We start from the raw sequence: 27,161 nt of genomic DNA on the forward strand, positions 1-27,161 counted from the left end.
TTGTTGGACAATATGACCTTTGAGGATCCCTTGCAACCCAATGCGATCTGTGAATCTGTGAATCTGTGAGCATTTCATTAATGTATCTACATGTGCTATTTCCTCTGTGTACAGATAACACGTCGACAGGGTGTTGGAGAGGCTAAGAGAGGATCTTGCAGATGTTGAGCCATACATTAAAGTGTTCTTGCTTTCCCTCTCTGTTTCTGATTTTAGAGTTTAATCTCTGCACATGATCAGTTTAAAGCTACTTTGCCAGAGGCAGATGGTGAAAGACAGGCCATACTGTCAATCCAGAACGAAGTTGAAAAAGTTATTCAGAGTTACAGCATGAGAGTAAGCGCAAGTAATCCTTACAGCACTGTTACTGTGGAAGAGCTTCGCAGCAAGTGGGAAAAGGTAATGTATGCTAAATCTATGAAGGACAGTGTAACATACCATCCTAGTTCAGGAATACTTTGAAAATATTCAGAGTACATTACAATACATCTGTAAATTATTCACAATCATCAGTTGCCACAATGAACTTTCTACAATATCTTATGCTCTTCCTTATCATAGTCTTGCTTCACAATATCCTGTACTTAATGTCCTTTTTGGCAGAGCAAGAGAAGCATCTGTTTGGGCTAGTGCAGCGTTGGTGGCCAGCTGATGGGCCAGCAGGTGCCATCAAAAGAACAGGACAGAAGATGGCTATTTTGTTTTTCTGTACAAACAGCAGTTCAAGTGTCTCTTCTACCAGCTGTTGCTTTTCATAAACATTGTACAAAAATTAATATCTTTGGGACCATTAATATTGTGTCCAATTAGACTGAAATTGGCAATTACCTTAAATTACCTTTAAAAATTACTAGGGAGGGATTAAAGACAGGCTTCTAGAGCAAACACACAAACTTTTTTTCACTAGAAACCGAGACATAATATGCCAAAAGTAAATCATTGCACAGAATGTATGAAATCACCAAATACATAAATTTAGATGGACAACAACACACCCTCAATGGGTTATAAAATCCAAGCAATAAGGACTAATTTCAGAGTCTCACAGGGTAATCCAGAAGGGTAAGACAAAAAAGTATTTGCAGCATATTAGAGACCTCCAGGTACACAGGATGAATATCATATGTCTCATATATCTTGTTGTAATGGCTGTACTTGAATAAAATGCTTTGCACCAACTATTCTTAGAACAGTTACTTAGAGATTGAAAAATCACCTGTGTTTCAAAAGAAAAACAAAATAATTTCTCTAATAGCAGTTCAAGTTAAATAATTGTTTGGAACTTAAATCCAGACAGAGGTCAGAATTTTTTCTCTGTCCATGTCAGTTTCTCTGGTCAGGCTGCCCAAGTAAAATTACTAAGTGTAGATCTGTTTGTTCCATTTGTTTTAAAACTACTCATTTGCGCCTGCTTACACGTAGTGCTTTCCCACTGTAACAGGTGAAGCAGCTGGTGCCTCAGAGGGATCAATCCTTGCAGGAGGAGCTAGCCCGGCAGCATGCCAACGAGCGCCTGCGTCGCCAGTTTGCTGCTCAGGCCAATGTCATTGGGCCATGGATCCAGACCAAGATGGAGGTGAGTGTCAAACCTTCACACAGAAGCTGAGGAACAAAGTGGTTTGTAATTGTTTTGTCTCTGCTTTATACACAGACAATAGCAATCTCCTTGATATTTCACCAGCTGTTTGATCTTGAAGTTTTTAGCACCTTTTAAGAGGATTTTTAAAACTGTGAAAGCTTGTAAAAGTTGTATTTTGGTGGTGAGCTGAGATGTAGTTTTGAAAAATCAATGAACAGTTACAATTTAGCTTCTGTTTTCTATAAAGGAAAGATGCCAGCATCACTGGGATCACCATACTAATTATAGAATTATATGTCCTCCATTTCTTCTGAAATGTGTTTTCTACAAAATTCCTTGTCTCCACTGTATGAAGGTTTTATTAGTGTTGCTTCTTAGTATAAAAATACTACAGTTTTATGTGAAAGTTGGTCAAATTAGCAAATCTAAAGCTTCATTTTGTGGGGTGGGGTTGTATTTTTGTTTCTTTCAACAGGAAATTGCCCGCAGCTCTATTGAAATGACAGGGCCTTTAGAGGACCAGATGAATCAGCTGAAGCAATATGAGCACAATATCATTAATTATAAACATAACATTGACAAACTGGAAGGAGATCATCAGCTTATACAAGAAGCCCTGGTGTTTGACAACAAGCACACCAATTATACTATGGAGGTAGCCACTTATTCCCTTTTGTCCATGTTTATTCTGCCCTCTCCTGCCATGTAACTACCATCCCTGATCTGAAGACTATGAAAGAGGATGGAATTTGGCAGACTTCCTGATAATCTCATCTGTTTTAATTTATTTTTACTTTTAATGAAGAAACTGTTATGTATTTTCCTGAGGGTGATTTGTATTTTTAATGATCCTTGGTCATACTGTTGAGTTGGTGGTACACAAAAGATATCACAAATATTTGGAGATTATTTTTTGCTTACCATACTTATTATATTCTTAGAAAAATCTATTTGATACTTTATTAAATCAGTATTTTCTTTCTCATAGCACATCCGTGTTGGATGGGAGCTCCTACTTACCACCATTGCTCGAACTATCAATGAAGTTGAGACTCAGATCCTCACCAGAGATGCCAAGGGTATCACTCAGGAACAAATGAATGACTTCAGAGCATCATTCAATCATTTTGACAGGGTACAGTACTCCTGGGTTTTTTTCTCAGTTAGCAATGTTTATTGCTCCCGAAAGAGATTTTCTTCTCATTCCAAATGTAAGCCTTTTTTAAAAAACTGCAAATGCAGTATCAGTAGGCTCTTTTTAAAACAGCAAAAAAGATCAGTTAACAAAGAGTTTACAGCCTTATGGAATCATATGGGTATGTTAAAGAGTGATTTTTTCTCTTTAAATGTAATGCAAAATTATATTTCTGGTAATATGGTTGAATATTTGTTTAAATAACAGGCAGAACTGGATAAATCTCTGTTTTGGAAGATAATGTGCACCTTTATTTTGAGGCAGTGCAGCATGTTCTATGTACTTGCCAGCAGCTTCCATTTCACTGAGTTTAGCTGTAATGTGTATTACAGGTTGTTTTTTGTTTGTTTGGTTGGTTGGTTGGTTTTGTTTTAAATTTGAATCACATCTTGTCCCCCTAGAAGCAGATTTGTAGGGAATGTAGTTGGTGCACTGATAGCTTTTGAGGAAAATCCTTAATTTTTCTGGCTCTATATGGGAAATAAGAGGTATCTATTCAGGTATCTAATCATGGATGATCAAAAAAGTAGGAATGAAAATAATACTATGAAGAAATTTAACTCATTCTTTGAGTTACACAGTATTCATGGACACAGTGTTAAAAAGATACCTATGAAGAGACACAATAGAAAACTACATGCATACAGGGATCTGACACTCCCAGTTGGGGAATAGTCTGCACGTAAGTTAGCTCTGCTGGCACTGTGCTCACAGGAACCCATCTTCACAACAAAGTTCATATTTAAAATGCTTAAAAAAGATTACCATCAAGCAGCACCAACAAATTGTCTTTTTCTCCGTACAGATTTGTGTAGTTAGCAGACTGTCCTTAACCCCCTACAGTTATCACGAGTGGGCTTCTCCAAATCATTTTGAGCTATAGTGAAATACCTTTTTCTTTTCACTAACATCCTGCTTGTCCAACTTGACTCAAAATGGTTACCCATCAGGTTACCAGGCCTAGACTTATACTTGATGTGCATTGCATGCTGACAGTCACAGTTTGGTAAGTATTCTTTAGAATATCCATAATTGTTTAGAAAGAAAAGCAGAATTGCCCAATCTCTGCTTTCTGAAGAAACACACAAGCGTAGGTATGGTTAGCTACACAGAGACCAGGAACAGATTTTGCAGAAAATCTTAATTTTAAGGAAGCAGAAGATAGCTTCACAGAAGCAGAGAGAAATTTCCTGGGGTGGAAGGAGGTAGCATACTAAATGGCTTTCCCAATATACTGAAGCTATTAAAATCAGAGTCCCAGGCCTGTATAAATTACACACCAGTATTTGAGACCAAATTAAGGGAAACCAGTCACTTTGATCAAAGATTTGATGGCTCCCTCGAGATAAGGAAGCAAGGTGACTGAGTCCTAGTATACCTTACACTAGATGGCCATTTCTGGCATCCCTGTGTCTTTGTAGTTTATAGGCAAGTTCTCTGGCAAGCCTGCATCATGGCTGGTTCAGTGGCTCATCTCTTGATGCCTCAGTAGGTTTCAAAGTGAAAAATTAAATCCTACACCAGCCAACCCTATTGTTAGTGATCTTTAGACTTCACAGATACAGCAAGACTTTGAGAATGAGGCCTTGGGAAAGGTTGTGTTGGCCTGGAAGAGGGCACTCATGTCACGTGGCTGCAGGCAGATTGGAGATGAGCTGTGACAACAACATGCAACTTAAGTGCTTCCCAGCCCCTAGATCCTTGCCTATCCCTTGCTGTCTCCTTTTTTCCCAGGCTATAATAGCTGCAGGTAGTGTCCATTCTGCCTTTATTTCTGTTGGCAGGAAGCCTGAATGTTCAGGTCAGAAGCTGAAACAGACACATACTTCATCACTTTCTATGGCCTTAACAACCTGGGCCTGGAGAGCAAATTCAGCTGCAGATCTTACCTTGTGCCATGACATATATAAGTCTGAAGGCCTTAAAAAGGAGGTCTGGAAGGATCATGTTAAGGGAAGGACCATTTTGCATATGTGAACCCTTACATCAGGCATGGGAAATTAGGCTAGGTAGATTTTTGCACTGACAGTGCAACAATTACGTTCTTAGTAGCATAATGCAAGTTAAAGAAACGAAGAAATTGTGATCTAAGGCCACTCAACCATTAACACAGGCTTTCTGCATGGGACTGGAGAATTTTATACTGACTAAATTACACTATAATTTAATGGGCAGATATGACTCAATCTACCCAGGCTAGAAGGAGACATTGAACAAACATGCTTGAGAGAAGCAGGCATTTTTGTATCCTTCCTATGTCCTTGCATATTCAAATATTTAGTATTGGTGAATAAAGGGTCCTTCACAGTACATAAAATAATGACAACTCTAAACTTGGAATTTAGGTGGAGATGGCAGTAAAGGTTTCTTTTATGGTCTTGATCACCTTAAACAGAAATGCAGATGAAACTGGATCATCTGAACCTAAGCACTAATATAAAAAATACTGGCTTGTCCATGTTGGGTGGAATTAGCAGTATATGTAAGAATTTTATTGTGCTTAACAACATTTCTGAATACCTGCCATAGTTGAAAAAGTACACTGAGAGAATTGGATTGCTGTTCACAATGCTGAACAGCCAGAAGAGATCCAAAACCTTAATACTCTCCCTGGTTAGTGAGCTTTAAATACCTAAGCAAAACAGAATCATTTATGCATGCTGTAGCTCTGGCTTCTGTGGCATTTCTCCATTTTAGGATATATCTTAATGTTTGACTCCTAGTGTGTGTTGAGGATGTTACCTTAGCTCCCTTAACCCATTTCAAATAATGTATTTTGGTACACATAAACTTAACAACTTTCTACAGAGTGCTTCTAGAAACAACTTCTTTTTTAACTTATAAATCTGAGGAAGGAACCCCTATCTTCCTCACAAGGAAGAATATAGGAAAAATTAAATATCTTACAGTTCATAATCTATTACAGGTCTTAATTCTGGAATTGTTAGTCCTTTGAAAAAGAGTTAAATAATTTGGTGAAGCCATTTAAAATGGCCTGAATATGTGAAAGGAAATTGTCCAGTATTTTACAAGGCTTTTCAGGGGGACTACATGTGCTTGGCCTTCAAACTGCAGTAAGTGGGCACCATGCTTTGAATTACAAATGCAGGAAGAGTTTGTTTCTTTCAATACATCCACCAGTTGGAGATGTGCTAGGACAGGAAGTGTTACAAGCCTCTTCTTGAAGGCAAATGGTAAATATGTTAGCTCCCTTGGGGCACGTGGGCAGCCCCCTGGGCTCTTGCATTTCCAACAGGCATGTACATATGCTGGTACCCCAGTGGTTATTCCTGATGCTGCTACTTACCCACTACTCCTTGCTGGAGGCTTTGCATGAAGGCACAGTCTAGTTGTAGGTGTAAATATAAATCTTTAGCAGTTCTGGTATATTTCCTTCCTTAATGTGACTGCTCAGAGAGAAAGAGAGAAAGTGGGACACAATGTTGGGATCACAGAAGCAGTTTAGAAGTGCTTGGAATGGTGCATAGCTGACTTAAGGTATGCACAGATTGGTACACCAACAGAGATACCTTGTCAGTCACTGGTTTTGATGTCTTTTTATGCAGGGATTATTTTTCTTTCCTAATTCACTATATTTAGTAAATTTTAAATAAGATTACAAAGTATGTGATAAAATATCTGCAGCTACTCTGCATGTAATATCCTAATGCCTGTTAACATATTCTTATATTGATTTTTGTGCAACCTACAGATTTTAAGTAGGAACATTGCATGCAAGGTGATAGCATCATGCCACCCTAATATTTTACTAACAGGAAAACAACAGTTCCCTGTTAAAAGCATTCAGGAAACTGAAGGACATATTTAAGAATAGATTACTTTGACTCAGAAGCTCAGTTGTTTTGTAGGGCTAGATATAAATCACAAAGAGGAAGGAATAGATTTCTGAGGACTAATAATGAAACACGCAGGGAGATCTTAGTGTTTTTCTTTGTATTGGCAGGAATTTATAAATAAAGCAAAGTTATTCATATGCTTAGAAAATTATTTCAATGATTAATGGTCTCCAAACAATAAAAATAAATACAAAGAACCATTTTGCAATAAGAAAGCCCTTGCATGGGCTTGATTAATTGCAATATAGCATAGTATTCCACGAAAGTCTGATACACTGCAAAGGCAAAGATACCTTTTTAAGGCTGTATGTAATGCAAATTAAAAATTAATGGCTATGGGAATCTGAGAACCTTCTACAGCATGTTCCAAATATTTGGACTCTCACTGAGTGACAACAGTTGTGAGCTCCAGCAAAATCATTGTACTCCTCTCCTAAAGAGAATGGTTTCTTGGTAGATGTGCTGGTCTCTCTCACTCCCCTCTGCCCTTTGCTACCTATTGCTGCCATTTTATGTACTGGTGAGGGAGCTCAAGCACATGCTGACCACCCACCCCTATAGTGTAGTCAGGTACCTAATAGTGCTGTACCAACACCTGGTAGAGGAAGTAGAGGGACGGAATTTGGCTCTTAGCTCCTGTTTTTATGTTGTTTTGTTCTCAGTCACACATTAGTATCTTTGGCTTTAGAAATAAAGTAAAATGAGCTGATTCACTTTACTGCTGTAGCCTGTCTTCAGGATGATTTCTGAGAGTTTTAAGATAGCCTAGATTAACATTTTCAGAATGATAAAAGCATGATAGCAAGAATTATCCTATAAAATGTAAATATTAAAGAGAAAAAAAACCCCAAAACTTCACTGTGATTATGGCTTTTGATGAAATGCTGCCACAGATTTGCATCTTTGCTTTATCTCTCAGCATTGATTTCCCGCTACTATTTTTCATCTTCCCTTTATGTAGCTGGTGGGGGTTGAGGCAGATGGAGTCAATATAATAACAGCAGGATATGTCAAGAACGCATGCTGTTCTGAAGCTAATGAAGCACCACTTCATTCTATTAATATAATACTCCCAGTGCCTTTTTTAAAACTCCTATAATTTTAGTTATGCATAACTGTATGAAAATTTTCAAAAATAAATTATTCATCTAGCAGGCAAATGCATAGCAGACAGAAATCCTTGGATCTTCTCCAAATTGTTAGTCTGTGAAATCAGTAAGTAGCTTTTCATCTTAGAACATCTCTTTAATTGTATTCATGTTAACTCAATCTGGAATAGACCTCTGATAGGACACATTTTGTATGAACAGGAAGACAAGGATAAGGCAGTCTGTTTTTTAAGAAGTTAATGGGAATTTCTTGACCTGCAGAAATGACAAAATTATTAGGTCAAGAGAATGATTCAGATTGATGTGGTGTTACTAAAGAGCAATTTAACCCGCAGTTCAATGGGGCTTTTTTAAAGTCAGTTTTCACAGCAAAGCCTTACTGTATAGGTTGTTAAGGAAGACAGATAACTGAAAATAATTTGACAGTGATGAATGTATTTTTGGATCTAGACAAGAAATCAAGTACTTCTCTCTTTTGAGATATGCATATTCAGTTCTTAAGTAATATTATCAGATCGAGAATTAAGTAACAATGAATGGGGAAAAAATGTTCAGTGATCTGAGGGAAGCAAATGGTAGTTCAAGCTGCCTTATAAGCAAAAAATTTAAAAAAGCACCTGTAGGGAAGCACAGTTTTAACTCTGTAGTTGAAGGACCCTCTTCCATTCAGAGAAAACCTAAAGCATGAAAATGCAAAAGTTGTGCACTTTTTAGGAAATTCATTTCAGGATGTTGACAGTGTGTTTCCGTGGACTTCTGTAAAAATATGGCTATTAATACAAGAATAGAAATTTCTTTACTAACCAACTAACCTGATTTGTGATTTTTCTTTGTTTCTTTTCACCTTCCCAAATGCATGACCCGTGGTGGAATGCTAGGATGAATCTGATAATCTGCATTCTGATGAATTTAAAGCCTGCCTCATCAGTCTAGGACAGGTTGGAAATGACCTGCAGGTAGAGGAAATTGATATTGTTCTGTTTTCAGATAGTCAAATATAACGTAGCAACCAAAGAGATTGCGGATTTAACCTCCAATGTTTTGATCATAATGCTTTGAAAAGATCCTGCCTCTGGGAACACAACTGGATTAGATGGACTGTCAGCATCACTTTCTATGCATTTCTCAAAGTTTTTTCAGGTTGTTTGTTTTACTTGCTTTGAGGTGTTTTGCTAGGACTTTACTAGATAACTGTGGGGAGCTCCTATGCTTCTTGTATTCAAGCTAATTTTTTTTGCTAATTTTCCTTTTGTTGGGCTCAATACAAGCTCTCTATTGCTCTCTCCTGATTTAGGATGACACAATTCTCTCCAAACTACTACACTGTGTCACAACACAGAGGAAATGATTGTTTACCTTCTTACTATCACGCCATTTAATGTTTGCTCAGCTTTGAGTCAGGAATGCCACAGGTGTGATACTGCCTGGAAAATGACAAACCTCCATTTATTTATACAAGGTCTTCAACTGACCTCCTTCTAAGTCTTGCAGGTCTCATCCTTGAAGGTAGTATGCACATCTGATGCTATCCCTCTGCTGTAGTCCAGATCTTGACAACCTGCAGTTAGAAGGAAAATCCCTGTACCTGTTTCCTATATGTCAGCAGACAGCTCTCACAGTGGACCTGCCTTAGCTTTGGAGTATTTGAAATAGCCAGTGATACACTATTTTCAGACTGTTTTTAACAATACTTTTTAGTCATTGGATCAACCCATGCACAGCCTTTCAAAGACATTTCGTATCAGGCACACAACTTGAGCATCTCCTGTTTGACTAGTTTAGTAACAAACTTTTCTCCTTGCTCTTTGTCTTCTCTGACTGTGTTCTTTGTATTCTTGTCTCATTCACCTCCTCTTCTCCCTTATCTCTCCCCTGACCTTTCCTGATGTTACTTTTTGTGGTGAAAATGTCTGTTTCCTGTCTGTAATATGTTAGTTACTTCTTTCTCCTTTGAAACGTGATGATTCTGGTAACCTGCTCGGGCAATATCGATGAATACCGTTCTTAACACTGGATCCAATATGCCAATGGTCTAAACTCATCATCTCTCTGGAAACTACCTGGGATTCTTCAAACCTTCATTTTTATATTTCTGATGTTGTTTTGGTCAATAGAGGAAGAATGGATTGATGGACCATGATGATTTCAGAGCTTGCTTAATTTCAATGGGTTATGATTTGGTATGACTTTTAAGAAATTACGGCAACTGATTGTGCTTACAGCTTATAACATTAACCACAGCAACACTAAAGCTTATTGAAGTTGACAGAATACTACTAATATATTTTACACTAGTGATGCTAATTTCTTGTTTCTTTGCTTTTTCTCTATTTTCAGATGGTTAGAAGGGAAGTAAAAATTAAAACTAGACACTTGAAAACCATATTCTGTGGTCCTCTGCTGTGCTCTTTGAACTAACTAAACCTTAAAAGTTGAAATTAACAGTTCTTAAATTATAATTTTTTTTCTTTTTCTTTTTTTACCTGCATGAGAAAGAATGAATTTGATGCTGTTTAAGTCTCATAAACTAGGCTTTGCAGGTTGCGTTTTCTTTCCTTCACTTATTTATTCTGAATATTTATCTCCAAATTCCCCCTTTTTAGTGGGAAAAAGGTTTAGCCATAGTTGAACCATCCTGTACCGGGCATGACATTTTCAGAATTGTTTCCCTTATGTATTAGTTCAATGGGTCTGTGAGTACTCTGCTTCTTGGGCTACTGTTTCACCACCCTGTGTGGTACCTAAACTCCAGTGGTTTAAGGATGGAATGTAAAATGAAGTGTTAAGTTAAAACAAGTTACATAGGTGTTGCGGGAGGGGGGGAAAGTTGCAGAAAGTTAATTGAAAGGTATATACCATGCATTTAGGACAAAGAATACATTTTGCAAAAGCATAGAGTCCTTTTACAAAAAAGAGAGGTGGGCATTTAAAATCCCAAATGTTATTGACTTTGAGAGTTACATTCTTAAGTCAGGAAGATGCTTTAAGACACTTTTAAGACTTTGTAATCACTGGTCCCTACTGGTTCATAAGAGACGTGCAACTGATATTACAGTGACCATTTTTGTTTTATTTTGAATTCTGTGAAAGGGTGAAGCTGAGTTTGCCCGAATCATGTCTCTGGTTGACCCCAACGGACAAGGAACCGTCACTTTCCAGTCCTTCATTGACTTCATGACCAGAGAAACAGCAGACACAGACACAGCTGAGCAAGTCATAGCTTCCTTCAGAATCCTGGCTTCAGATAAGGTCAGTCATCATCCTGCTGGCTGTAAAGATTCAACAGCTCTCCTATTTAGCCTTTTTTTGCTGAAAGTATTATACAAGCCTTTTAGTAATAGTGAAGCTTTGTTTTCAGGTTGTAAGACTTCAGAGAAAGCACTTGCCTTTTCTTGTTTGGAACCAAGACTCTCAGCTGAAATTAGTACAGAATTCAAGGCTTAGTCTGTGTACCTCTTATATCATAAAGTGCCAACATAGAAGTTAGGTATCTTGGACAAGACTTAAACAGTTTGTTAGTATAATGGATATATTGTACATCAGGTTATTTTTGCACAACAGCTTTGATTAGAGGGGAACCCTACAGACCCCTGCAGACCCCTACAGACCCCTATGGAACTCCTGTTGTCTGGATGTTCCAATGTAGAGTTAGACCCTCTGGAACACAGCCTGGGTCAGCTGCATGAGACTAATTGTGTGACAATGTTGTGACCTTACAGTTCATCCAACATGGTGATGCAGTGCAGTATACCTCTGTCCTAGGAAGAGGCCTCTTCTAGTTAATCAGTTAGTGGAGGAAGCTCCTGAATTGTCATGCTTTCCTCTCCACAACCAGATCCACTTGTGAGTGAGTGTTGTATGAAGATGAAAGAGAGCATAATGGCAACACAAGAGCTTCTGGAGCAGTCAGGGTCATAAACAGTGCTGCTAGGAAACTAATCCTGTGCTGTGGAGAGAGATCACAGCTGTATAGATCTATTTGCCTGAGCTCGTGCTATTGATTTTCTCATTCTGGCTGTTTCTATTGATTTTGTGATCTCAGTTACTGTGGACCACATTTTGAATTCCAGACATGCTCTCAGTAGGAATTAATGTGGAAGATAAAAGCTAAGGTCTCAGGAAAAAACGGGTTCCATTGTCTTGCTATTTTAAATACTTTCAAGTATGTTAATAGAGTTAACAGACATTCATATCGCAATATTCATATCATAAATGCAAACCACTAACAGCAATAATGCATCTTTCATTACAAATACGTTAGGACCTTGAAACTAACTGGATCTAAACTGAAAAATGCGTCTGGCCTGTCACTGCCGAAGGGGCAGCATTGTGCTTTAGAGTTACCGAGTAGCTATCCGCGGAGGAGCTGTAACAGTAGCAGTCCACCTGTCTGCACAGAGCTCAGTAGGTGATACAACAGTCACATATCCTGAGACTGGGTTTTGAGCTACGCAGTTTGTGGGCAGGATTGTTCCCTTCAACTCTTGTTTAGGGATGGAAATTACCAAGGAAAGTACTTGGTCTCAGAAAAATAGGCAGGATGTCCAAGTTTACCAGTAACAGCTACAGAAAATCAATATATTTAGTGACTTTGAAGAACATACACTGAATTTGTCAATCCATTCTCCCCTTCCAGCCTTATATCCTGGCAGATGAGTTACGTCGGGAGCTGCCTCCTGAGCAGGCTCAGTACTGCATCAAGAGAATGCCTCCATACACTGGCCCAGGTTCTGTTCCTGGGGCTCTGGATTATACCTCTTTTTCATCAGCCCTGTATGGAGAGAGCGACCTCTGATTCTGTAATTGCCTGTATTCGTGGTAGACACTAAAGATACCCACCTTATTGCCCAGATTGCTTCTCAAAAGCGTTGACAAGCTGATTTTAAAACGAGTTTTACAAATACAGTAGGTACCATCAATGTAAAGTGCTAGTAACTAGTGTATATTAAAGTGTGTGGCACACTAGATTTCTGCATTGTTGGTTTTATGTTGTCTGTCCTATTCATGATAGAAAAAATATATATCTAAAAGAAAAAAAAATTAAAAAATTGCAAGGCACTAACTTTGGAAATATCAATTTGGAAAATAGAATGCAAAACCTAAGAACATTGACACTCACAAAATATTTCTCCTTTTTCAGAATGTTTCAATGCCATATGTGCTTCTTTTATGATGTTCATAGAACAATGCTAGACATCATGCTTTTTTTCTTTCTTGGAGCAATAATGTTTTCCTCTATTGATTTCTGATTTTATATGCTTCTACTGATGGAATTTAGTCAAATATTAAAACGCAGTTTTCAGGGAATAAATACATAAACCAAGTAAACTACTTAATTATGAAAGTAATCCAAAATGTTATGCTTTTTTCTCTTACAGATGGTTTTATTTTATCACAAAGAGTTGTAATATAGGGGGGAAAAGCTGATTAAATTGCAGGTTTAGAGTTCTGGAAGCTGTACTTTTCTTTTAGGCTTTTAACTTTTACAGCTGAGGGAGTATAACTTTTATAATCAGAAATAATAAGGAAGCTAATTTCATGTGAGCTGCTTTTGTTTTGACATGCTCATTCTTGTCCGTGTTGGACAATCTTTGTTTCTCAGTATGAGAAAGCCAGTCCCTTGTTATATTCATGGGAAACATTCATCTCTATCCTGCATAATGCAAAATCCCATCTGAGCAAATGTAGTGTAGTTGTCCTGCAGCTTTAACTGCTCAAATTTCAGTTTGTCTTGACTTCTACTGCATCACAGGCAGTGCTGTTGGTATTATGCTCCTGTGTGCTAGCTGTTTACTGTTTTGTGTTTTCCATCTTGAGAACCGATAAAGAAATAAAAGCAGTAACTTTTTTACTTGAATCCTACTGACACTGAGGAAATGCAATGTAACCAAACAAAACCATTTACAAATGGTGAAGTGAACTGTGCAGCCCAGTGCTATTAAAGCAATGATGTGCCTATTAAATAAAGTCTGCTTTTCAAAAATCTTATGAGGCTCTGTGGTTCCCTCCAAGAACTGGAAACCTTTCTGAATATTGATGGTGGTTTCGGTCTATTGAAAGCAGAAGTGCAAAACAGTATGTCACACATTTCTGTACACAGTGTTTGCACGAACAACAGTCACTATGTGCTGGAGGGACAGGTACAATTTCATGGAGTGAGTTGGATCTCAGAATAAATGGGACAGATTTTCTGTTTAAGACCCCTGAGTACAGATGTTCATAGCTTGTTAGGCTCCTAGCTTTGATTTCTGTGAGGCTCAGGTACTAATGCTTTTGAAGATACTTGCCTTAACTTTCCTGTAGCTCTCTTTTTCCTCATCTTCAAAAGAAGAGATGTTAAGTATGCAGTGATGCTTTCACTGGCCTTTGCTTTGAAATCTATGAAAATCATTATGAAAATCTATGAAATCATTAAAAATCTGTGTGTAATTTCAGTCCTAAAGCAGGTGTCTTGCAGGTAAGGTGCATGTCTGTGGTGGGAGGAATTTCAAAACAATCCCAGACAAGATAAGCAATGACCAAATACCTCTTCCCCCTCCACCTTGTGTACTAAGACCAGTAGAGGAGTTAAAAAAATACTAGGGCTAGAATCATGTCTCCTAGAGTGCATGTCCAGCCTTGCACGCGGCCAGAAGCTGCTACTGCTGATACTGATACAGTGCAGTGCTGCCTCTGTTTGTGATGATAGTGCCCATACAAAGTAAGTTGGGAAGCTCTGCCTTAAAGCAATGGCATTTCCAGCTAAATAACTGCTGGGCAGGCTGAATACTATTAAAAATATATATCTGTATGTATCTCATCCTCACAGTTTAATGCAACTGGAAGAATAAAGTGTTGCATGTCCAAAAATGGCACAAAAGCAAAATCTCAGTGCTACGGGCACAATTATGCTAAAAAATTGGCACAGAGACAGTTTATATCTGTCACCTCTATGGTTATTCATATCCTCTACTACTTTAATTCTATTACTTTAATATGTCTTTCACATAAAAAAAAAGAAGAAAGATGTATCATAAAGTTATTATTTTTAGGGTAATTACATTAAATAATTACATTAAATAAATAAGTATTATTTTACTCTGAAAAGGGTAACATTTAAGGTAATTTAAAAGATTATGTGGTCGAGGTCCAGGGCTACAGATTTAACAGAGAAATTGCCTTTTGCTCTAAGGCTCCATTTTTAGTAGGTGACATTTGTATTTTTCTATAGAACCACTCTGTTCACTCTGGGAATCAGTGCAGTGGTATTTCTTGTCTATGCAATTCTGGCAGCAGACTAGATTTGCTATTAAAAAAACCCATGGTAACTGAGCCCAAAGTAATAAATTTACCAATCACAGGGCCCAAATCAAGGTTTCAACAGGTGAGAATACAGCATTGTTTTGATGATCACATGAATGAACATTATAGAACTGAATTAAAATTTTAAAAAATCAGTAAGATTTTAAGTTGCTTTAATGACTGCAATACATCCATATAAAGTCACAGAAGACATTGTAACAGATCCTTGAAAAAACTTCCTGCCAAGAAGATCTTGATTTTTGTAGTTAGCGATCTTCAGAAAGTTGCTGATGTAGATATAAAAAGTGTTGTCAGCTGTGTGCTACTTTCATACCTCCTTTCTTCATATGCAGAGTTTCTGGAGCTTCTTTTCTTACCTACAGGCCACAAAAGGCTCGGATCAGAGCTGGTTCTACTGGCTTGTGTTTTCATCAGAACATCCTATGGTTCAGTTTGCCCACTTCTTGGTGGAGACTATTCTCTTTCATGCAGCTTGTTCCTGCTCTCTGTAGAGGTTATCCCAGACAAAAGTGGTCTCAATGAAGGAGGAAAATACTGTTAGCAGCTGGATTTGGACTGGGAATACATACCTAGGGTTCTAAGAACAGTAGATTATCCCCTCCAGCAGCAAACCGCCTTTACATTATCTTACAGTGCTCATCTAACTGTGGAATTGGGGACCCAGCCATGCACTTTCTCTGGAAGTAAGTCTTTTATTATTGACAACAAAAGAATGTTTATTTGTAGACAACAAATTTTGAGCCAGTACTGGGAGTACCATTGACTTCCTTTGGTAAGAAAGAGAGCTACATTAAATGACAAACCCAGGCTTTTCCATATGTAAGCTTGACTAGGATTTCATATTCTGAGGTTCAAAATAAATTCCTTCATCTACTTGCTTCCAGTAATGTGTGAGTCAGGAACTTGTGAAACACTGTGCACTGATGCAGAAAAATTTAGTGTGTTTTTCTGCTAAAGCAGTATCTTCTCTGAGAGCTCTTCTTGTATTCCTCTCAGTAGAATCTACTCTCCCTATAAATTCTCCAGCAGGCTACTGTATATGCATGAAAAAAAAAAGGTTTACTGGCTGTTCTTTCATCTTTTGGAAACTGTTCTTCAAAATCTTTTTGGTTTATGCTTAACCAGATAGAATTTATAATCCTGGTTTTCTCTTGTGGGCATGATGCTAACTTGCAAACTGCAGGCAATCCAAGAGAAAGGAAATCCTACCTCCTGTGAGATAAAAACCCCAACAAACAAACAAACAACAAAAAATCCTAACAACCTACTCGTAGTTTTAACAAAGTCTTCAGCAAACTTGATTACTACATGAAAATCAGACACTCAGTAATGTCTGATGGATGTCTGAGTGGGCCTGATGAATATGTATGGCAGACAATGGTGTCATGTACTACATCTTTGAGGTCCCATCTACTGACATTGTGATTAAAGACACAGAATTTAATATTGGACAGCATGCTGAATAAGTCTTGCTGCTATCTGTGCATCATTTAGGGACAATGCTCCATGACAGATCTAACTTTTGGCCTGATTTGCACAGCAATCTGGCAAGCAACTGTACTGTCCAGCAAACCCTGCTGCCACTCAGAAATAATAGCTGTGTTGTTATCTAAAGTGATTTGTGGAAGAAGGAGCTGAAGTTAATAGTTTGATATGTAAATAAAAATATCGTTACATTCTTTAGCCATTGTATTATATTTAATTTCCCCCCCCCTTTTTCCCTTGAATATTGTTGCATGTGAACTTCATGTGGTGGTTTGGCCCTGGCTGGGGGCCAGATGCCCATCAAAGCTGCTCTATCAGTCCCCTTCTTAGATGGACAGGGGAGAGGGGAAAATATAACAAAAGCCAGCAATAAGATAGGAGTAATTTAATAATAATAAGCAAATAATAGACTGCATGGAAGCGAAAGTAAAGAGAGAGATGCTAATCTCTACTTCCCATCAGCACACGGTGGTTGGTGACTTCCAGGAAGCAGAGCTTTCTAAGCATAGTGGTTCCTCTGGAGGACAAAGACCATGGACAAATAGCTCCCCCACTTCCTTCTTTCACTTCATTCTTATATCTGAGCTGACATCATATGGCATGGCATACCCCTTTGGCCAGTTTGGGTCACCTGGCTCGGCTCTGCCCCTTCCCAAGATCTTGCCTGCCCCTCAGACTCTTGGGGTGGGGAAATGTTGGAAAAGCACAGCCTGGATGCTTGTCCAGCAGTAGCCAAAACACTGGTGTGTATCAACTACTGCTGCAAAACACAGCAGTAGAAGAATGCCAAACCCAGTACATTGCAAAAGCTGAACTTACGCTTGTGGCAAGCACAATAACCAGATTTTTTATTTTATTTCAGTATGGAAAAATGAAAACATTCATTTATGATTTGCCCCAGCTGACTGCCAGTCTGCCTCTTCTGAGAGTTTGGACAGATTTTTATGTTAGACTTACTTGTTTCTTCAAGCCAGAAGAAGAAGCCAGATTGCCCTCTTGGGTTTATTTGCAGAGGACAGTTGGAACAGCTAGAGTGGAATAAATATTCTGCCAAAGACCTTTTGGAACAGCTCCGTATGGCAGCACCTAGCTCAGTTATTCCTTTTTGTAGCAGTGGCATTTAACCGAACGAAGTGTTACTCTGCAGACAGGTGTCCTGAAGGGTCAAACCCCAAACATGCCCTAGCCCAGACACTGGGCTAAGCACCTGTGAATGTACTAACCTGGACAGTTCTGGGGTCCAGATGACCAAGGTAAATGTATAGCACGTGTGATTAACATTGTAAGCACCTGGGAATGTGCAAACCTGGACACTTCCTGGGGTCCAGATAAATATGTACCACATGTGATTAACTTTGTAACACACCTGTGAACTGTGTGTGCCCCTGGCCATGTTTGGATATGCCCCATCCTAGAGGTCCAGTTATCAGGGTCCTGTGTTACCAAAGGACATTAATTGTCTTGGGACAGTATTTAAACCAGCCAAGAAGTCAGGCAACTTGCCTTGTTGTCACCCAAACAGCAACAAGAGCCAAATGCTGCCTGAGTAGCAGCTGAAGGGACCCGCTCTAGCAGCCCAACAACTTCACCCAGGCCTTGCACTTAGACCAAGGCAGAAAGGGGAAAAGCTCCAAGGGAACTGAATCCCAGAAGAGGCTGCAGCCCAGCAAGGGAGCACACAAGAGGGAGGGCCCCCTAGCCCTCTCTGAGCCAAGGGCGAGCTCCAGACCATGAACTGGGCACGACAAGAGAGGCTCCTTAGCCCTCTCTGAGCCAAGCACTGCTCAAATCATAGCCACAGCATCTGGGAAGATACCAGACAGAGGAGCAAGTCATGAGTACTCGGCCAATCTGCCACAGAATCCCATTTGTGGGAAACCCCAAAGATCACAGCACCTGCATGTCCAATTTGAATTGCTCTATTGGACAGGTTAGATCTGTGCTTAAATCATTTAACTGTCTTTATATGTGCAGTGTAAAATCCACAACTGAATACTTGAACCTGTGAATACATTTTGTAAATAAGTTATGGTGGTGTTTGAAGATACCACCGCCCAAGATATTAACTTTAAAATATATATAAAATATACGTTTTTATTACAACAGGTTTGCCTTTGGCAATGGCTGTTCATTTGCATCTTCTGAGGAAGCATCTCCCTTCTTGTGAGTCCTTCTGTCTCTTCTCAGATTACTTTCTCTTCTAACTCTCTTTCTGCAACTGCCCTTTTCCCACTTCTAACAGCTGTCCTTAAGAGCTTAAATGTTTCTGACTGGAGATGTCCACTTAAATGTAGTTTCATGATCTCAAGACTCCCTTGAATCAGATTTTGAAGGGATACACTTTATTGCTACTTGTTCAGAATGTAGTTATTCTTGATTTGTACTAAGGCAATAAATAAAGTATTGTTCCCTGTGTTTTTATTTAATAATGTTAATTTTACCTGCTACTCCTGGAGTACTTATTAAACCCCACATATTATTCCACCATCACTTTCCAGCATCAAAATATAGGTTCTTCCAGTGAGTTTAGCTGTATACAGCAAAGAGAGGAGAGGAGCATTAAGGCCCCAAGTCATACCCTCTTTGTACCCTCTAGGTGGCTTTGCAGCTCCCAATGTACTTTGTATGCGTGTAGAAGTGCAGATAGCAGAGAAGAAAAGGGGAGAGTAATACAAAGTATTTTCATGTGCCAGAATATACAAGGAGACTCAGATCCACTTTCTCTTGCAGCCCTCTTTGCAAGCTCAAGTTGCTGACAGAGTCTATTACATGAGGGGCTGTACACCATGTAGACTGTTCCTGATCTAAGGAACAGTTGGGAAATGTACATGGAAAATCACAGTATCACAGATCCTGTCTGACTAACCTAGAGGCTTTCTACGATGAAGTGAATATGTTGGTAGATAAGGGAAAACCTATGGATGTGATCTATCTGGACTTCTGCAAGGCCTTTGACATGGTGCCCCACAACATCCTGCTCATTAAATTGGAGAGTTACAGATTTGATGGGTGGACTGATAAGGAATTAGCTGGATGGTTGCATCCAGAGGGTGGTGCTCAATGGCTTGAAGTCCAGATGGAGAACAGTGACAAGTGGTGTCCCTAAGGGGTCTGTACTGGGACTGGATTGCTCTTTCCCAGGTGCAAGACTCTACATTTGCTCTTGTTGAACTTCATTAAATTTCTCCCTGTCCAACTCTCCAGTCTGTCCAAGTCTCACTGAATGGCAGCACAACCCTCTGGTGTGTCAGCCACTCCACCCAGCTTTGTGTCATCAGCAAACTTGCTGACAGTGCACTCTGTGCCCTCATCCAGATTGTCAATTAAATATATTGAACAGCACTGGTCCCAGTACTGACCCCTGAGGGACTCCACTAGATACAGGCCTCCAACCAGACTCCATCCCACCGACCACAACTCTCTGACTTCTTTCCTTCAACCAGTTCCCAATCCACCTCACTACCTGATCATCCAGACCACACTGCTTCAACTTAGCTGCAAGGATGCTGTGGGAGACAGTGTCAAATGCTTTACTGAAATCAAGAGAAACCACATCCACAGCTCTACCATCATCTATCCACCTGGTTATGCCCTCATAAAAGGCTATCAGGTTGGTCAGACATGACTTCCCCTTGGTAAAACCATGCTGACTGCTCCTAATGACCCTCTTGTCCTTGATATGCCTAAGGACAGTGCTGAGGATAAGTTGTTCCATTACCTTTCCAGGGATGGAGGTGAGGCTGACCAGTTTCTAGTTACCTGGGTCCTCCTTCTTACCCTTTTTGAAGACTGGAGTGATATTTGCCCTCTTCCAGTCCTGAGGCACCTCTCCTGTCTGCCATGACTTACCAAAGATGATAGAGAGCGGTCTGGCAATGACCTCCGCCAGCTCCCTCATCACCCTTGGGTGCATCCCATCAGGACCCATGGATTTATGGATGTCCAGGTGACTTAACTGTTCTCTAACCCAGTCCTCATCAACCAAGGAAAATTTCTCATTTGTCCTGCCTTTCCCTGGGGCCTCGGAGGCCTCAGGCTCCTGAGGACAGCCTCCAGTAGTATAGAGGGAGACAAAGAAGGCATTTAGCAACTCTGCCTTCTCTGCGTCCTCTGCCACCTCATCTGTCACCACCTGTACAACTATCAAGGGATAGTAATCAGAGGACTGTACCAGACTATGCAGCCTTCTGGTAACATCTCTGACCCGAGCCCCAGGGAGGCAGCAGACTTCCCCGTGGGAAGGATCTAGCTGACATATGGAGCCCTCTGTTCCCATCAGAAGGGAATCACCAATAACAATTACTCTCCTGGTTTTTTTAAGGGAACTAATCCTGATTGGGTACCCACAGTTTTTCTAGAAGCCTTTGGCTGAGTTGTAACCATGGCTGGATCTCTTCGGGCAACCGATCTTTTTTGTTGTTGTTGGGTTTTTGCTTTTTGTTTTGGTTTGGGTTTTTTTTAGCCTGCTTGAATGCTATCTATCTTTTATTCACTCTGCTGCCCAACCCCATGCACACATCTCTCTTCTCTCTAGTGAGAAGGCCCTACTGCCTCTCCAAGTTGCATCACATGCTGGATTCTGTTTCTCTGCGTTGAAAACTCATGTGGTTACTGTGGCAACCCCTCCCCCACTGTGTCATTCTCCCACTCAGGCACGTGAACGAGCCTGCTCTGCTCCCCCTCCTCCCCTTTCTAGGTCCCCCCATGTCAGGAAGACCCTGCTCACCTGAAAAGGAAAGCCAAGTAAACGCTGCTCCGCTGGAGCTGAAGCTGGAGCTGCCCCTGGAGCTGGAGCTGCCCCTAGAGCTGGAGCTGGTCCTGCTGCCTCTCCAAATTGCATCACATGTTGGATTTTGTGTGTGTATATATATATATATATATATATATAAAATCCCCCACTACCACTAATTATGCAGTTGAGTTTCCGGCATTTGGGAAAATCACAGAGGTCAGCACACCCAGAGTGCAAAGGATGAGCCTCACCCTGGGAAAACCACCTGCCTGATCATGGTGTCCCCTCTGCCAGGTAAGTATTATTGAGTCCAATCCCCTTGCCAGAGCAGGACCATATAATCTAGTGCAGGTCACACAGGAATGCATCTAAATGGGTCTTGAAAATCTCCAGAGGAAACTTCAGAACATCTCTGGGGAGCCTGTTCCAGTGCTCTGTGATCCTTGCACTAAAGTTCTTCTTCATGTTGGGGGGGAACTTCCTGTGCTGTAGTTTACATCCATTGCCCCTTGTCCTATCACAGGGCACAAATAGGAAGAGGCTGTTTCTTCCTTCTTGACACCCAGCCCTCATATATTTATAAACATTTATTAAATCCCCCCTCAGTCTTCTCCAGACTACAAAGCCCCAGGGCTCTCAGCCTCTCCACATAAGGCAGTGATTCAGTCCCTTAATCATGCTTGTAGCCCTCTGTTGGACTCTCTCAAGTAGATCCCTGTCCCTCTTGAACTGGGAAGCTCAGAACTGGATGCAATATTCCAGATGAGGTCTCACCAGGGCAGATTAGAGGGCAGATTAGAGGGGGAGGAGCACGTCCCTTGATCTGCTGGACACACTTCTCTTAATGCACCCCAGAATACCATTCACCTTCTTGGCCACAAAGGCACATTGCTGTCCCATGGATAACTTGCTGTCCACCAGGACTCCTAGGTCCTTCTTCATGGGGATGCTCCCCAGCTGATCACCTCCCAGCCTGTACTGGTGCAGTTTATTATTCCTTCCCAGATGCAGGACTCTGCACTTGTCCTTGTTGAACCTCATTAGGTTCCTCTTTGTCCAGCTCTCCAGACTGTCTAAGTCTTGCTGAATGGCTGCGCAGCCTTCAGGTGTATCAGCTAAGCCTCCCAGTTTCGTATTGTCAGCAAACTTGCTGGGAAGACATTGTCCCCTCATTAATGTCATTGATAAAGATGTTGCACCATGTTCCATGTTGTTCCATGCTGCCTCAGGGCAGCTGTCAAGCCTGCAGTGGTTCATCCTCTTTTTCCTGTGAATTTGATGTAGATCCCTGAAGGTCCATACTGAAAGTTTTTAAAATGCTGCAACATTTCATAATCATATGAAGCCTGTAACGAAATGGAAACAGTTGATACAGTTTGACTTGTGCAGCAATATGGATGAAATGTAAGATTACACCCACTATTGAATTCTCAGTCCTCTTCATGCCTGCCCTTCAGACCTTCTAGGCATTTAATATGTTTTTTTGATCAACACAGATTCTTTAAAGAAATGTAAAAGGTTATACTTCACAAACAATTCAGTGTGTTTGTTTTCACTGTGATCTAGACTTCGAGCTTTTTTAAAAGTAGTAAAGTCTAAAATCTTTTCTATGGTAAGTAGAATAATTTTGTTGATATTCATTTAAGCTGCAGACACTTAATAGGCTAATTTGGCATTTGAAATATGCTTAGGGTTGATTTTGAAACAATGAGCTTTCTTACAGTTTCTGGTAATGTTTTGATCCTGGAATAAAAATGTTAACATCATAATGTGACTTAAAGGAAACAATCTGTATTCAGATCACACACACAGAGAAATCCTCTAATTTGTGGGGCTAGAAAATTAATTATTAAATAGAAATTTAGTTCTCAAGGACAGAAAAACAATAGTGTAGCGTAATTTAGCCATCTGAAATAGGGCAAGAGTCCAGCTGCAGCAGAATAGCAGAAGCGATAAGTAACCTTACAGAACAGAGTGCCAAGAGCTGTGCTCTTAAGTCAGATTTTTTTTCTCTTTCAGATTTCTGCATGCTGCTGTGAATGTTTCACTCAGATATAAACCTGAAATAACACTGTTCTTTAATAACATGAATAATCTCGCTGTTCTTGTTTAAATAAGGATTACTTACATAAATAGCCCATTGGGAACTGCATCTTCAAGAATATAAAGAGATAATATGGGAATTCTGTAATTAATATTATAGAGGTATCTAAAACATACCCAGAAGCTCAAAGAGTGTGGTAAACCCTTGCGCATGCATAAGGTGAGTATACCATTTGAATACCCATGTGTGCAAGCAAAGTAATGAACTGGGGAACCAGATCCTTCACACTGGAAAATGAATGAAAATCCAAAGATGGCTTTGTCTGCTTCAAAAGTTACCTCATTTTAAAAGATCTGTGAGAGTTTATCTAAGTGTGGAGCGAGGGAAAGTTAGGGTTTGAAAACACCTTCAAAGATACTTGAAATACCAGAACTTGGTCTGACTTAAAGATTTTTTTTTTTAATTTGCCTAGGATATTAATTTGGATTTATAGTTTAATCCTGTTACAATTAGGAAGATGGTTGCTTTACTGATATACCACTTATAATCACCTCAGAAACTAAGACCCTCACAGGAATGATACCATATTTGCAATTGATGTTTAAATAGGACTAATTCCCAACAGCATTAAGGTCAAGTTTCTGGTCAGGTGGGAATGATGGCATCTTTGTGTTTGCTCTTCCTTTATTCCACTGCTCCAGGAACCATAAGCTGCCCCTGGTCTTATTCTGACTGTATGAAAGGGAACAGTATTTTGACAGCTTAATTTAATAAAATAAGAATAAGACTTTGTAAGACAAAGAAAAAGCTTAAGCTTTTCAAGTTTAAGGCATGCTCGCTGCAAATCCTTGAAGGTTTCCTGCAAACACATATAATTTCTCAAATAGTTCAAAAATCTTGGTAACTAGAGGTGTGTAGCAGCCTCAGGCCAGGGACACACACTGGGCCTCTTAGCACTGCGCCATACTGTCTTCATGGAAACTAAACCAAGAAAAAGGGGCCTGAGATCCTCTAAAATGGCAAAACATACTAATGCTGAAGTTCTGTGCTGACACTCCTTTGTTGGATAATCTAGTTTCATAATTGCAACCCTTAACCCCGCATTTCTCTCTTCCCTTCACTTTCTGGAGTGTATCTTGCCTTGGCTGTGCTCATTCAGTTGTCTGTACAACTCCAGTTTCTCAAGCAGATTAAATGCAGTCTGGGCTTGCTTCCTGCTCCTATGTTCCTGTTCCTATGTCTCCTCCTATGCCAGCTCTGGAGACCGTTCACCTGCAGACAATTGAATCAGAGACCTGTTCCCACTGAAAACTGACCTTTAAGGAAGAATTGTGTTTGAGGGCTAGCAGCCACACAAGGAAAGGCAGGGACATGCGAGGATGGCACAAAGTGGAATTTGGAACTTTTGTTTCACAGCTGAATCTGGATGTGAAACTGAGGACTGAATAGGATATGTGAAAAGATCCTTTTCAAAAGCACCTTCAAATTCCCAGCCTTTCCACCCTCACCCCACCTCCTTTTTTTTTTTTTTTTTCCACTGACCTACTTTCAGCAGTTACACAAACAACTGCATCAGCACACGCAAGGACATGCTGAGCTGTGGTACAAAGATCTGTTGCCACAAAGTAGCTGTGGCCACAGAGCTTTTTAACCTGAATTTCTGCCAGAGAAAATTCTCATAGTGTTATGTGGCACAACAAAGAGATTGGGAGTTGTCCAAAAGTCAAGCGAGTAAATGTATACCCTAAAAAATCTCTTAATGAACAGTTCTTAAAGCATTCCTTATCTCTATGATATATGCAAGTCATGTATAAAAGGGATAAATTTGAACAGCACCTGACTTTTGCTTCTGTTTAGTGTATTCCAGTTCTGTTGTTAGGCTTTTAAAGTTTATGTGTTTCCATACCATTGCATCTTACACCGGAATTTGGGGACACATTTTTGCAGTGGCAGCTTGGACCAACCACTGCAAGATCTGCTCTCCAATACTGTCTCCTGGCATGCAAAACTGGAGCATGGCCCCTACAACTCAAGATGGACTACTGTCTAACTCATTTGTATGCTGTTTTTATTTCTTCTGAAGGTGAATTAGCCATATATTTTGCTTAAACATAAAGTTACATTTTTATATGTACTTGCATCACCATTAACCAAGGTGATTATAAAAGTTCCTAGATCAATGGACTCAAAAGATTTGTACCTAACTGGTTTTGCACCTGAAAATAAAATTCAGAAATAAATACTTAGTCTCCGTGAATAATCTGTGCTAATGACTTTTAACTCATGTTGGGTTCCCTAAAAAATTTCCAGGGAAAAATGCAGAAGCTACGAAGTACATACAGCACATGTAGCAACCCATACTGTTAGCTGATAAAAGGCTTTCCTGTTGCCACATAGAGATGAGGCCCAGGTGCCTGAAGGAGGGAAGAAAACTCAGCTCATTCTTGATAACACAGAACCAGCAACCACTGCATCTTCATCTGCTTGCTGAAGTTATTGAACCAGACCAAAAAAAGCAAAACAACAAAACACAAACCAGGAAAGGCTGGTCAGTAATCCATTTTACACACTTCCTTCTTCTTACTATATTTTGAATCCTGAACTAGTTTAAATGATGATTTTTGTGTTTATTTCTGGCACCTCAATTCCTAACACTGTTAATGAGACCAAGCTGCCATTTCTGAGCCATTGTGCCTTCTGGCAAGCAAGTGCTGTTCTGTACCTTAAACAGGCAAGTTCTTCTTTCTTTAAAAATGTGAGTCCTCTGATAAGATGTTGAGAGGGTATATCATCATAAGTGAAACTCTTGAGTTACAGAATCACAGAAACATTCAGGCTGGAAAAGACCCTCAGGATTACCAGTTCAACCAATAACCCTACTCTACAAGGTTCACCCCTAAACCATATCCCCAAGCACCACATCCAAATGACCTTTAAATACATCCAGGGTTGGTGACTCAACCACCTCCCTGGGCAGCCCATTCCAATGCCTGACCACTCTTTCTGTGAAAAAAAATTTTCCTAATGTCCAGTCTAAACCTACTGAGTCGCAGCTTGAGGCCATTCCCTCTTGTTCTATCACTAATTACCTGTGAGAAGAGACCAGCACCAGCCTCTCCACAATGTCCTTTCAAGTAGTTGTAGAGAATGATGAGGTCTCCCCTCAGCGTCCTCTTTTCCAAACTAAACAGCCCCAGCTCCTTCAGTCACTCTTCATAAGATTTATTCTCCAGGCCTTTCCCCAGCTTTGTTGCCCTCTTCTGCACTCGCTTCAGCACCTCCACATCTCTCTTGTATTGAGGTGGCCAGAACTGAACACAATACTCAAGGTGTGGCCTCATCAGAGCTGAGTACAAGGGGACAATCACCTCCCTACTCCTGCTGGACACAACATTTCTAATCCAAGCCAGGATGCCATTGGCTTTCTTGGCCACCTGGGCACACTGCTTCCTCATATTAAGTTGCTTGTCAGTTAGTACCCCCAGGTCCCTTTATGCCAGGCAGCTTTCCAGCCACACTTCCCCAAGCCTGTAGCATTGCTCGGAGTCGTTGTGACCCAAGTGCAGGACCTGGCATTTGGCCTTGCTGAAGCTCATCCCATTAACACTGGCCCATTGATCCAATCTATCCAAGTCCCTCTGTAGAGCCTCCCTACCCTCGTGAACAGCATACCCACCTAACCTGGTGTCATCTGCAGACTTACGGATGACACTCTCTATGTTTTCATCAAGATCATCAATAAAGATGTTAAACAGAAGTGGTCCCAACACTGAGCCCTGAGGAACACCACTTGTGACCGGCTGCCAGCTGGATTGAACTCCACTGACTCTTTGGGCCCTTTTGCCCAGCCACTGCTTT

The 27,161-nt window shown here is 40.2% G+C and overlaps 1 protein-coding gene and 1 non-coding gene across 4 annotated transcripts in view; one reads left to right on the plus strand and one right to left on the minus strand.

Annotated features, from left to right (window-relative positions):
* Positions 1 to 13,717, plus strand: part of ACTN2 (actinin alpha 2) — a 68,334-nt gene extending 54,617 nt beyond the window's left edge. For 2 of the 3 annotated variants that reach the window (XM_054395434.1, XM_054395442.1), the window contains exons 15-21: positions 217 to 399; positions 1,442 to 1,576; positions 2,055 to 2,234; positions 2,568 to 2,714; positions 9,855 to 9,920; positions 10,831 to 10,989; positions 12,377 to 13,717. In XM_054395434.1, the coding sequence (XP_054251409.1) occupies positions 217 to 399; positions 1,442 to 1,576; positions 2,055 to 2,234; positions 2,568 to 2,714; positions 9,855 to 9,920; positions 10,831 to 10,989; positions 12,377 to 12,535 (1,029 nt within the window). In that variant the 3' untranslated portion in view covers positions 12,536 to 13,717. Of the gene's footprint in view, positions 1 to 216; positions 400 to 1,441; positions 1,577 to 2,054; positions 2,235 to 2,567; positions 2,715 to 8,618; positions 8,697 to 9,854; positions 9,921 to 10,830; positions 10,990 to 12,376 lie in introns of all 3 variants that reach the window. The other variant, XM_054395450.1, reaches the window with a different exon arrangement.
* A 7,678-nt stretch (positions 13,718 to 21,395) lies between these two features.
* Positions 21,396 to 21,561, minus strand: LOC128980809 (U1 spliceosomal RNA). Its single transcript, XR_008489497.1, has one exon. It is a non-coding gene; the product is annotated as a U1 spliceosomal RNA (small nuclear RNA).
* Positions 21,562 to 27,161: the final 5,600 nt, after the last annotated feature.

This window comes from Indicator indicator, chromosome 2, assembly GCF_027791375.1.
Source record: "Indicator indicator isolate 239-I01 chromosome 2, UM_Iind_1.1, whole genome shotgun sequence".
NCBI classification, from domain to species: Eukaryota; Metazoa; Chordata; class Aves; order Piciformes; family Indicatoridae; genus Indicator; species Indicator indicator.